This window comes from Canis lupus, chromosome 4 (genome assembly GCF_003254725.2).
Source record: "Canis lupus dingo isolate Sandy chromosome 4, ASM325472v2, whole genome shotgun sequence".
In the NCBI taxonomy this organism is placed as follows: Eukaryota; Metazoa; Chordata; class Mammalia; order Carnivora; family Canidae; genus Canis; species Canis lupus.
In genome coordinates this window covers 62,689,457-62,703,584 of record NC_064246.1, presented here as the reverse complement: position 1 = coordinate 62,703,584, position 14,128 = coordinate 62,689,457, and the positions used below count along the sequence as shown (strand labels likewise).

The 14,128-nt window shown below is 38.1% G+C and overlaps 1 protein-coding gene across 1 annotated transcript in view; it reads left to right on the top strand.

Annotated features, from left to right (window-relative positions):
* ITGA2 (integrin subunit alpha 2) overlaps positions 1–14,128 on the top strand; it is a 102,255-nt gene that overhangs the window by 26,415 nt on the left and 61,712 nt on the right. Inside the window, exon 2 of the mRNA XM_025435416.3 lies at positions 378–498. Coding sequence (XP_025291201.3) covers positions 378–498 — 121 coding nt within the window. The remainder of the gene's footprint in view (positions 1–377; positions 499–14,128) is intronic.

Here is a 14,128-nt window from a genome sequence, read left to right as displayed (position 1 = left end):
TGAAATCAGACAGCCCTGTGTTCAAATTCTTCCCTTACCCTTATTCCTTTAGACTTGTATGACATGCTGATCTCCAGAAACCTTAGAAATCTTGGCAAAACAAATGTAATATTAATCATCTCCTAGGGATGCTATGAGGATGAATGAGGTAATGAATCATGCATAGAAAGTATTGAGCATGGTACCAGAGCCCCAAATAAGAACTTAAAAAGCATTAGCTAGTGAAAAAAAAAAGCATTAGCTATTATTTCTTAGTAAACAGTAATAAGGAGAATAAATGTTATATAAAACAAATTTTTAAGTGGCCCATGAGAATTATATTACAAACTTATATTCACAAATTGTAAATATGGACTATGTTTTCATTTTTTTTATAGGCATTTTAAATTGTTGTATGGCATACAATGTTGGTCTCCTAGAAGCAAAGATATTTTCCGGTCCTTCAAGTGAACAGTTTGGCTATGCAGTCCAGCAGTTTATAAATCCAAAAGGCAACTGGTAAGAATATTCTCTTTATGATTTCAATAAGAATACTGTATAAATTTAATATTCAATTCCAATTACTTGTTCGGATTAGTACATAAGTATAGTATTAATAGATAGCCCCCAAATATCCTTAAATGATGGCTCTTTCCTTCAGAGTTGATAAATTTGAGATTGATAATTAATGAGATGGTGTAATGGTACTTTTTAAAACCTAGATAGAAAACTTTTCCTAAATATTTTGTAGTACATTTATTGTAGTAGTTTTGACCATTTAATTAATGGATGGAGGGATGGAGGGAGGGAAAGGAAGGGAGGGACAATGGGCTGGTGGATGAATGGATAGATCGATAGATATATAGATAGGTTTGTTTTCATTTCTTATTCTGTAAACAGGTATCCACCATTGAGCTTTTGTAAATGGTCAACTAGCTAATGCTGCCTCTTGGCCAGATGGTAGAATTTTCTCCTAAATTTTTTCCTTCAGCAAGGCTGTATCTACTGGGTCATTCTAAGTCAATCTTCCCTCCTCTGTGTGGCACAGGATTCTCAGAAGACTTCATGCAAAATTTACAGTTAGCTTTCTCTAGTGCATTTTTATCATTTGTTTTTGCCTGAAAGTGCACCTGGTTTTTTAATGCTGTGTAATGGTTACATTTAAACCATGGTTACATTTATATGCACTATCTTCATGGATATGGAAATATATACCCCCACAGCTGGTTTAAATTTCTCATAGAAATAATGAAAATAATGTAGGGGAATTCAGATGATTCTGAAAGTTGTCTTTAAGTTGAAGAACTGTAGCTCCTCCCTTGCCAGTCCTGCTGTTCACTGGTCACAAGAGTCCTGCCACTGGAACCTTATCTCCCTGTTGCAGCGGAAGGTTCCAGACTTACCCTATAGCTTGCAAAGTGGATCCTTTAGCGTTCTTTCCAATGATTGAATGGGCTATTGTTGGCTTATCAAGTAAAAGCTATAATTAATAGTATTTTTTCTGTGTGAACTTATGTTTGATGCTCAAAAATTAAATTTAAGGAAACATTTAAAATCCAGATTATCCACATTTTGAAGCATGCCTATCTGTGTGATAAGGAAATAAAATGAAATTATCACTCAAGAGGGCACTATGTGTCAGAAGGCATCTTGAAGGAAGTGACTCATGAGGTGGGTCTCAAGGGGAGGAAATGAATAGTCAGGAGAAAAGCATTAACTAATATGAGGAGACTTGGAAAGCAAGGTGCATTGCAGTTTGTCAGTCATTTGGAAGGATAAGAATGGTCTGGTTAAAAACCCAAAGAGTAGTAATTATTGACATCGTTTGGGGTATGAGAGCACATGTCTAACAATTATCTTATTATGCTTTGTTAATCATAAACTGTAGTCAAGAGCGTAGGAAGATGTTATGGTTGGAATAGTTTGACCTTGGAATCTAGCACATAAAGTTGCTGATGACCCACAATTTTACATGTCCAGCCCCGATTCTTTCCTGAACTGTAGATACCCAGAACAACCATCACGGCATTGATGCCTACATACCAAACTTAACATACCAAACTTAAATAAATATTTGAAAAATAAATAAATACATACATAAATAAATAAATAAATAAATAAATAAATAAATAAATATTTGATTTTCTGTACCAGTGATGAGACCAAAAATCCTTGACTCCTCTCTTTCTGTCACCTCCCCCCATATCTCATCCATTAGTCAGTGCCATTGATACCACCACCAAAATACATGTGATAACAGACTGCTGGTTAACCCTATCTTCCCTGCAGTCCCTGCTCAAACCAACGTGAGTCCTTGCTGCAACCACTTCTTAACCCACCTTCTGCTTCCCTTCTTACCCCTCAGGACAGGCTCATGAACGCTTAAATACATGATTCAAATAATGTCACTCCCTAGATTAAAACCTTCTGTGGCTTCCAACTGCAATTAGAATACATTAAAATTATTTAAAGGATCTTCCATGATCTGGTCTCAGTGTACCTATCCTGTCTCATGATTTACCCCCTCACTCTTGCACCCCATGAATTGTGTCTTCTGTCCGTCCCTTGAACACACTAAACTCATTACTATGTCAAAGCTTCTGCAAATGCTTTTCTCCTGGAAGGAGAAGTCTCCCCAGGATCTTCACTTGCTTGCTTGGTTCCCGTTGTTCAGTCTCTGCTCAAATGTCTTCTCTTCATAGAAACTTTTCAGAGCATGTCTACCTAAATGAGCACTTCAGCACACCTCGCGGCCATTCTCCTACCTTCTGTGTAAATTTATTTTATGTAGATTAGTCATTACTATCTGAAATCACCTTTGTCTGCATGCTCATCGTCTGTCTTCTGCCCTGAAGAGACAGAAGTGCATTGTTTTTTTCCAGTGGCATGTACTCAGAAGCCAGAGTGCTATCTGGCACCAAGTTAGGGGATCAATAATTATTTGCTGAATGATTGAATGAAAGCCCTATTTCCAAATGACTCACCTGAGGTACTCCATGAAGTGAACTATAGTAGTTTGACTTAAGTATGAGCTGAACAAGACCTTTGGAGGGACTCTGAAGTTCTGTTTCATAAGTGTGGCCTTGCTGAGGATAATCTGCAATCAAGCTTGAGGTTCTTTTTAAATGACAAGGTAAAGATTGTTCTTTCCGGGACAAGGTATATCTAAAATAAAGAGCCACCATCAGTAGTAGATGCTATTAGAGATGATAAACCCATCAAGGGTTGGAGGGCAACTCAACTACTGGCCACACTGCAGGTTGGAAGTTGAATAAGACAAACCAGGACAAAATGTTGACAGGGATCTAGCAAGCAGAGTCCCAGGAAAGTGAGAGGCAGCCATACATCCTTTCTCTCTCCACTATTCTCTCTGAGCATACAAAACATTGTTAAAAGATGAATGTCTTAGCAACTATGATAAGATTCTGGTGCTGATCAGGTTATGTCCAGACCAACGACACGAGACATTCTTAAGTCCCTCTGTGGCCTTCTTATGACATTCCTGAAAGATGTATAAACACAGGACAATTACTACTGGGAAACAAGTCACCGCTCTGTTATTGGCTGGTCTAATGCCTTTAACTCCAGTATAGAGCTTTCTGGTAAGGTGTAATGTCAGGCTTATCAAGGCCTTACTTCCCTCAAGCCTGTCTATAACACCAGCTGCTACGAGCGTACCCTGGCACACAAGAAGAGAAAGGCTTCCTGAGAGGCTAATCCGATGGCAGGGCACAGCTGGAAGGAAAGAGAGCCGAAGCCAGCCTGGCATGCCCGTCTGCCCTTCCACCCTGCTGGCCTTGTTAAAGCAAAGCAGCAGAAGAGGTCGAGTCATGGACGTGATCTGCGAATCCACCACAGGCGGAACACAGGGTGAGGTACAGCGTAGGAAACGTCCACCATACCTTTAAGGAGTGTGGAGTAGAGCCAAAGAGGAAGATCGATATGTAGAGCTTGCAACCATGAGTAATACCAGAGATATAGTAAGGGCCAACCCCAGGTGCTTAATAGCGCTGGTGTTCCCTCAGTGTCACTAACTGTATGATCTTACTGTGAAGAGTTCATTTTTTCCTCCCACGGCCTGGGACACTTGACGGACAAGATTTGCTCCTGGCCCCACTCTCATGAGCCTGGCCCTGCCAAGGTGCCTGGCTGCAGAGGTGCCTGGCAGAGGCAGCCAATGGCTTTTCCCACTTGCTGGAGCAGGCCACAGCTAGGACCAGCGGCCCTCACGGCTCTCAGGCTCAAGGAAAATAGTATGAAACTTGAAATCCAGAATCGCCTATTTGTTTTGACGATTGGCACTATGCCGGTCTCCACTCCTAATTTATGAAACTGCACAGACGTTATAGAAGTAGCAGATGTGAGAAGGACTGTTTAAACATTAACTTTCCTCCTGATACTAATCAAGTTAGCTTTGGGCACAGAAAGTGGGATTACTGTGAATTCCTTTAATAACTGAGTCTTTTTCTCTTGGATTTATATAACACACACACACACACACACACACACACACACTCACACACTCTTTTGTTTTCTTTACTCTCTTACTGCTTGTTCTGAAGCTTTCTTTGACTTTCTTTACCATCTGTATTGTTGAGCCCCAACTCTATCTCTCAGCCCTTTCCTTCCTTCTGACAACTTGCTTATGGCTCTAGTCTGTTTTCTTTTTTTTTTTTTTTAGTCTAAGTTTTCTTAAACCATGCTCCTTATTTTTCAAGTACCGCTTCAACTGTTCCATATGTCCCATGTTTCTTTCCTTTAAAAAAAAAAAAAGATTTTATTTATTCATAAAGGACACAGAGAGAGAGAGGCAGAGACACAGGCAGAGGGAGAAGCAGGCTCCATGCAGGGAGCCTGATATGGGACTTGATCCCACGTCTCCAGGATCACACCCTGGAGTGAAGGCAGCACTAAACTGCTGAGCCACCCGGGCTGCCCATGTCCCATGTTTCTAAGAATTTATAGGCGTAGTCTACACTGGATTGTACAAGAGCCTAACAAAATTATCTTGATGCTTTTGTTTGTTTTATTTATTATACTTTTACTGCACTGTGGACTTTTACTCTGGAAATAGTAGTGATGTGGCTTTGAGAATTCTAGAGTTTTTTTTAAGTCTCAAATAAGCTATCTATAGGCAAGATTACCTCCCAAGCAGAGCAGCAGTGTGCCCCTCTGTAAGTAAAGCTGTGGTCTGCTCTCCCTTCAATGTCACTTTGAGGCCTCCATCATACACACAGGATGTTCCAATGTAGATGATGCAGTTCTTATCAGAAGCAATTATACAAAGGATTGAGATATGTTTAAAGTCATTTCCTGGAAGCTTATGGTGCTATGTACTGTCTCTGTCTAATCCGAAGGCCTGCCGCATGAATAGTCTGAGCTCATTATATGACTCAAAAACCTTAGAACAGTCACTTGTGTAACCAAAACTGTCTGGCAGTAAGGGGTATTTCCAGTGGAAGAGATGTAATTTCTTGTGTCAGCAAGGACTAGTGCATGCTTGTTTAAGAAAAGAAGAGAAATATAATGAACATATATTATGGCCAATAAAAAATTCCATTTATATATGAGCTTATATTATAGTTCTAACTTTCTAACTAAGAAAAATATGAATAAAGCTCTAAGTGTGTTACAAATGTACCAACTTGTCTATAGGATATATGGAAGAGAATTTTAGATAAATAAGAAACATTCAATTCAATACACATATCAAAGATTATGTCATATATAGGTTGGAATAACAGTATTTGGTATTTACTGATATTTACAATATTTAAAAGTACTGAGGACTCTTTCTTTGCCAAATGCATAATGCTCACAATGGCTGTATTATTACTCCTTTTACAAATGAGGGGACCCGGACTTAGAAAGTTTAAGTAGTGTGCCTAAGATTACAGAGCTAAGAAGTAATATGCATACAGTAGATTAATGCAAAACAAAGATGAAATGTTCCAAGCATACATATTTTTTTAAATATCCAAGGAGGAGAGTGGCAGAAAATAATTGGAATTTATAAAAAATATTAAATTATAATTGTCATATAAACTTTATAAAGTAATATCAACTTCATTCAGTATTTTGAATGAAAATCTCTGTTACAAAACAGCATTGCATGGACAGAGATGACAGTCACCATCTATCTTTTCATTCTCTCATAGATAGATATTTGTCATATTAGGAGCCAGAGCACAAGGGTTTTACCCTCAGCTTCCCCACTGCTAGCTGGGTGACTTAGAGAAAGTCTACAACCTCTCTGGAGTACAGAGAGGGCCATCCCTATCAAACTGGAATGTTTTGAGCACCTTGTGAAAGAATAAAAGTAAAGCACTTCACTGGTAAAATCCAAATAAAATCTGTAGTTTAGTTGAAAAAAAAAAAAAAAAGGTAACGTACTTCAAAAACAAAAGTGCTCTAGGAATAAATCTAACCAAAGAGGTGAAAGACCTGTACTTAGAAAACTATAAAACACTAATGAAAGAAATTGAAGAAGACTCAAAGAAAGGGAAGGATATTCCAGGTCATAGGTTGGAGGAACAAAGATTGTTAAGGTATCTATACTACCCAAAGCAATTTACACATTTAGTGCAATCCCTATCAAAATATCAACAGCATTCTTCACAGAGCTAGAACACAGAATCCTAAAATTTGTATAGAACCCCAGAAGGCCCTGAATTGTCAAAGCAATCTTGAAAAAGAAAAGCAAAGCTGGAGGCATCACAATTCTGGACTTAAAGTTATATTACAAAGCTGTAATAATCAAAATAGTATGATATTGGTACAAAGACACATAGATCAATGGAACAGAATAAAAAATGAGAAATAAGCCCACAACTATACAATTAATCCTCAGTAAAGCAGGAAAAAGTCTCTTCAACAAATGATGTGGGGAAAACTGGACAGCTACATGCAAAAGTAAGAAACTTTCTTACGTCATATACAAAAATAAATTCAAAACGGATTAAAATCCTAAATGTGAGACCTGAAACCATCAAAATCCTAGAAGAGAGCATAGGCAGTAAGCTCTTTAAGCCATAGCATTTTTTTACACAGCTCCTGAGACAAGGGAAACAAAAGCAAAAATAAACTATTAGGACTTCATCAAAATAAAAAGTTTCTGTATAATAAAAGAAATCATCAAAAAAAACAAAAGGCAACCTACTAGATGGGAAAAGACATTTGCAAATGACATATTTAATAAAGGGTTAGTATGCAAAATATATAAAGAACTTACAAAACTCAGGGTGCCTAGTGGCTCAGTCAGGTAAGCATCTGACTGTTGATTTCAGCTCAGGTCCTGATCTCAGGGTTATGAGTTCAAGCCCCACTTTGGGCTCCAACTGGGAATGGGGCTACTAAAACAAAAACAAAAACTTATGGAACGCAACACCCCCCAAAAAAATCCAGTTTAAAATGGGCAGAAGACATGAACAACTATTTCTCAAAAAAAGGCATCCTGATGACCAACAGACACATGAAAAAGATATTCATCATCACTTACCTTTGGGGAAATGCAAATCAAAACTATTATGAGATATCACCTTACACCTGGTTAGCTAAAATCAATAGCATGAGAAACAACAGGTGTTGGCAAGGATGCAGAAAAAGGGGAACCCTCTTGCACTATTGGTAGGAATGCAGACTGTTGCAGCCACCGTGGAAAATAGTATAGAGGTTCTTCAAAAGGTTAAAAATAAAAGTACCCTATGATCTAGTAATTGCACTACTGGGTATTTACCCAAAGAATACAAAAACGCTAATTCAGAGGGATGTGTGCACCCCTGGGTTTATAGCAGCATAAACTGCAATAGTCAAGACATGCAAGCAACTCAAGTGTCCATCTATTGACGAGAGGGTAAAGAAGATGTAGTTTATATATAATGGAATATTATTCAGTCACAAAAAATGAAATCTTACCATTTGCAATGACATTTTTGGGTGATAGAGAGTATAAGGCTAAGTGAAATAACTCAGAGAAAGACAAATACTATGATTTCACTATCATGTGGAATTTAAGAAACAAAACAAATAAGCAAAGGGAAAAAAAAGAGAGAAAGAGAGAGAAACAAATCAAAAAACAGACTCTAATTATAGAGAACAAACTGATGGTTACCAGAAGGAATGTGAGGGCAGAGGGTTGGGTGAAATAGGTGATGGGGATTAAGGAGTGCACTTGTGATGAGCACCAGGTGTCATATGGAAGTGTTGAAACACTATATTATACACCTGAAACTCCTATTACACTGTATGTTAACTGACTGAAATTAAAATAAAAACTGAAAAAAACAGAAATAAACTATATCCAGTTTTTTTAAAAAAATGAATAAATTATATCCACTGTTAAAAAAAACAAAATCACTATGCATATAAGGAGGCACTCTCCTTAGCACTGTGTAAAAATACATAGGAAGAAAAATCAGGATTTTTAATAACAAGTTCCTCCCTACCTCCCTCCACTGCCTGTTTCTCAACCAGTTCTCATCTGTCATCTATTAGCTTCCATGCATATTGGATTAGCTTCAGTCCATTTCTTCTTCTTCTTGGCCAAGAATGCTATTCTGATCCCTTTTCCAAAATAATCATGTCTTTGTCTTTCATTATGGCCTTTAAATATTAGCCAATATCATCCTTTATGTCTTTTTCCAAAGATAAAATTCTCTTGCCATTAGGTTATCCTGGCGGTGCCATTTAACATGCTTACTTTGTTTATTCTCAGGGTTTGCTTTTATTTTAAACCCATGACATATAATTCCTTTTTGTTCTTTCATTCCATTTTATTTTCACTAACTTGTAAGAGTCCAATTTTTGATTTTGGAAAGGCATTAGAAGTCTGACTAGTCTTACACTTTAAAAACTTATATTCTTATAAATATTATGTTATTGCCATATAATTAAACTATCACTCAACACTGTTAATATAGGTGTGCAAAATGGCACGTCTCCTATCAACAAGAACCTTCTCTAGGCAGACAGTAGGGGGAGAATAAATAGTGAACCAAGTACCTTTTAAAACCCCACGGACCACCCTGGTGTTGATCCACCTATATTTGTTATGCCATAGTTGTTCATTTCTTTTCCACTAAGTTTAAATAATCTGTATGGCTAAATTTTTCCATGGTCTCTGTTATCATAAGTAAAAAATCTATAATAGAAAAGGCACTTTAAATATCCCCTGCTTTGACTTGCTTCTCCCTTTGCCCCTGGACACAAATTTGTGTGTATACCTACAAACATACACACACACACACACACACACACACACACCCATCTTTTGTGACTTGCATCGGGGATAGATCTGCTACTCCCAAATGTCTGGAGACCTTCAATGATCTGTGAAAATTCTCCATGCCTCACTAGCTTGTCTTACAATTTAAGCTTTCCACTGTGTTAACGGCTGAATGTCTGTTCCTGGAACAAAGTTCATTTACACAAGTGAATGGGGCTAATATATGCACACCTTCCTGGTGGCCAGTTGTTTGAAACTTTTCCACTGGGCTGTATCCAAAGAGGGATTTGAGGAATACAAAGTGGCACAAGTGGAAACTGTTTAATTTGTTTATGGCCAATAAGATGGGCAAATAAGGAGTACTTCTCTAGAAGAGTTCTAAGCAGAACTTACTATGATAGAATCAGAGTTTTGGAATGAAAGGACATGAGTGCAGATCTAGACTTTGTTGCCAATTAGACAGTTAGACTTGGTTTTTATAGGAAAACAGGAATAGTTGTAATACTTGACCTCTATAAGGATCAAAGAGAAGAGTGTACATAAAAAGTACTTTATAAACTGTTTAATTGTTTATAAATGTTGCTTTTCCATATTTTATCATTAATAAAACAACCATCTGCCTTGTTGAAAGGTACTATCTCAGAGCTTCAACTTATAAAAATGTGGTGGTCTTAAAATTATTCCTTCCCTTCCAAAGATGTGGGAGTTATATTAGCACAAGGCTTTAAATTGAATATATCAACTTTTGGTTTTAACTCTAGGAAAACCACGTGTTGGGTGAGCCAACATAACAGAATCAGCTTTTATTTGATTCATTTGCTTCCAGTGCAAAAGCTAATTTCCAGGCTTTTTATGAAACAGAACAATAGGCTTAAGATGTTTTAGCAATAATGAGGTTGGTGGACTCCACATCAGTGAACTGAAAGACCTTGAGGGTTTAGCCATCCCCTTATTTAAGGAAGCAATCTGGCAGCCGAAGGAGTCAGAGGTAGCATAATGAAGCTTAGAAACTAAAATTGCCTTTCAACACATGCCAAAGGGTTTAGCAATTAAATTTATAACAACAGTATTTCCCAACCAGGAGCTAAAAATGAATTATCTTTATCTGTCTTCCTCCTTCCTGAAGACTTGATGTCTTCACAGGTGACTTCTTTGCATCATAAACTCCTTTTACATTACAAGCAGGAAGCAAGTACCCATAGAGAACTCACAAGACCCCTTGTGATTTCAGTGACTTGGAACTAAACAACATAAGGAATAGTATTTATATTTAGATACTATAGACTTTGAAATTTCTTACATTAATGTGTACAATAAGCTTCTAATCCTAAGTAAAATATCCCCTTGGATGTCTGATAGTATCTCAAACTTAAAATACCTCATACTGAGCTCTTGAGCTCACTTCATTTCAAAATCTTGCTCTATTGATAGTATCCCCCTTATCTGATCATGACCACTGGTTTCCTTTAGTTTCTTAGGGAAGAAAACTTGGAGCCATCCTTGACTGTGTGTGTGTGTGTGTGTGTGTGTGTGTGTGTTTAAAAACTGACCTCTCAAGAAATCCAGCTGACCCGACCTTCAAAATATATCTAACATAAGATCACTTCTCACCAGCCCTGTAGGAGCCCCCAAATCTTGCCTGGATTTTGCATTTGCCTCTGAAGTGTTTTATCTCTTTCACCTTTACCCTAGTGCAATAATTCTCAACAGAGCAGTCTTCAGAATCCTACTAAAATATGTCAGATCACATCACTACTGGGCTAAAAACTCTCCAATGGCTTTCTCATGTCACTCAGAGGCAAAGCCAAATTCTTAGAATGTTATACCAATCTTATGCGATCTGGCCCCATTACCGATCTGACCACATTTCTTCCCACATTCTTCCTCATACACTGAGGTTCGACCACAGGGCTTTTGCACTTGCTGTTCCCACGGCCTAGTAATCTTCCACCAGAGTCTTATAGTTTACTCCTTCACCTCCTTCAATTCTTTGCTTAAATGACACCTTCTCAGGGAAGCCCTCCCTGACCGTTCTAATAAAGATTACAACACCCTCTACACCACACTCCCAACTATCCTCATTTTTCCCAAAAATCACTGATCACCATCAGGATATGTTTTATTTACTTATTAAGTTTTATTTTCTATCTTTTACCACTAGGATGTAAGCTCCAGGAGAACAGAAATTTTTGACTGACTTATTCACTGACGTATCCCCAGTGCCTAGAATCAAGTCTGGTGCATAGTAGGTCTGGACACCATGTACAGCCTCACAGGTTGCATACTTAACAAGACCAGAGCACACTATTTATATGGAAATGGTATCCCCTGGAGTTGTGCAAAATTTCAGCCCCACGGGATCTCAATAAGTGTTTGTTGAATCAAAGAAAACATGTTTTGCCCTACTATTTTAAGTACACCTCTGTCAGTCATCTCTAGAAAAATTGCTAGCATTAAAGGAACACTTGGGAGAGTTTATAGACTCACAGACCAAAGGAAGATATTTATAACAGCCCCTGGATTGTGGGTTTAAAACTACCTACACCACCATAAATACTGTTTACTAACTAAACAAAGTATTTTGAATTCCACTGGAGGTGGGCAAATTGGCTATGTTTTGGAACTCTACATAATCACTATTTCCCCCACAAGATAATTGAACAGTAAGTGTTATTTTAAGTCATCTTGGAAGAATTCCCAGTTTCACTGTATGAAAGAGAGTTTATATCTTGGGATTTTATTTTGTTTTGAGAATCAGCACACACGATTGTTCATGCAACTCTTTTGTCTGGTTGTGATTAAGTTATATCCATTACTTCAAAGAAGCTTTACCATACTTAGCAGGGTTTACTCACTAACCTCCACCTTTGTAACATTCTCTCTTGGCATGTTTCTTCCTGTTACAGCTGATTACATAAGATTTTGTAAATAAATATACCAGCCTCCCTTGTCTTCCTCTCTGATTAATGTAAGAGTGTCACAGTTCACTTGGAGTAGCCACTGGTGATGTCATAGCCTTTCCTTATAAGGGTGAATTGTCAGGAACCACAATTTCACTGGGCCTTTGGGTAGAAGTGGAGAGAGTCTACTGGAAATGTTGCCAATAAAGGAGTTAGCAATGGTCTTTGAAACATTCTCTGTAGTCACTGGCATGACCTGTAGGCTACTTACTAATGTTGTTCATCATGTTTAAAGAATGAGTCATATGTGATGAGGAGGACGCCCTTGTTCTTAACCAGTCACCAAAATGATCTGGTTTTCCAGTGTTATCTATTGTTTACTGTGTTATGAGTTTAATATGGCATAATGCTGCCAGAGATTCATATGTATTCTTTGAGAGAATTACAAATACTCTCACATCCTTTTTATTGAAAGGCACACAATTGTGCAGATGCTTCTTTTTCTCTCTTCTTTACATTTGATTAACGTAGGAGGCCACAGCTCTCACAGCAGTAGTGGAGATGTCATACCCCTTCCTGAATGTGAGATTATCAAATCCTGAATGATTTGGTGAGGTTGAATGAAGCAAGGCAGGGGTGGGGGGAGCAGCCAGGGAACACTGAGACAATAAGAAACAGCAAGTAGCCTTGAGATTTCTCATTAAGAAATAGGTAGCTGTGGATGCTTTACTGCTGAAGGCTCTAAAGAGTAAGATGGTTAAATTAGATGAGAAACACTTAAACTTTTATCCTTCAATGTGTTCCTTGAGGATGGATGATGAGGATAGTGAGGAAAATGTGTACAATAGAGGTCCCCCAAATTACCACATTTAGTACTATTTGAATATAATCTGATCTTACCTAAATTATGAATAGTACAGCCTGGGCCCACAGAATGGATGTGCTCTTACAAGATGACCTTGGCTGGTGTCCTTCCAGCCCATAGCCTCCTTATATACCACACAGCCACACCCTCATCACGGTAGGTGTGGCCTAACCATCAGTTTCCAGTACTTGATTATTCTGGAACCCAGCCCATTTGTCCAGATGGTTTTCCCAATCTGGGTCCTATGCCAGGCCCTCTTGCATCTAAGAAGAAGGAGAATAACCTGAGGGTTAAGCACCTGGGCTTTAGGATCAGTTATACTTCACTCTCACTAACTGTGTGAATCATTAACTGTCTTTCAAAATACTCTGTATTTTCCTCTTTCCGTGATTATTCATACTCTTCCTCTGCTGATAATGATGACTGCCACCTTCATCCATTTTTGCATCCTCTGATCATTTTAATGTTTGTTCCAGAGGTGAATGTATTCGTATCTTTCTGTTCATTTGTATTGTTATTGTTTTAGTTGTTATATATTTTAAACAGTTTTACTAGGTTTAGTAGATAGGCATGCACCTTAGTTTTTTTTTTTGGGTTTTTTTTTTTTTTTTTATGATAGTCACACACAGAGAGAGAGAGAGAGGCAGAGACATAGGCAGAGGGAGAAGCAGGCTCCATACACTGGGAGCCCGACGTGGGATTCGATCCCGGGTCTCCAGGATCACGCCCTGGGCCAAAGGCAGGCACCAAACCGCTGCGCCACCCAGGGATCCCACCTTAGTTTTTTTTGTTGTTGTTTTGTTTTGTTTTGTTTTGTTTGTATCCACTGTAGCATTTCATGTGAGGCACATGTTGTTTAATCAATCATGACAAACTATTCATACAGAGGGCTTATGAAAGAATTTAAGTTTAATCTAATCTTCCAACCTTGACAAGGAAAAAAATATTGAATCAGATATGCGTCCTTAGTAACTGGATGCTGCTGAGCAATTAGCCTACTAAAGATTCTAAAGATCAGACTGTTATATGGGCTCTTCCTGTCAATTCTTCTGTGACCAGAGATGTTAGATGAATATTTCCACCCGGAAACCCTTAGTGTCTAGTTGGAGAAGTTCTGTAGGCAATGAAACTAACCAAAAGGGGAAGGTGAGCACCAATCTC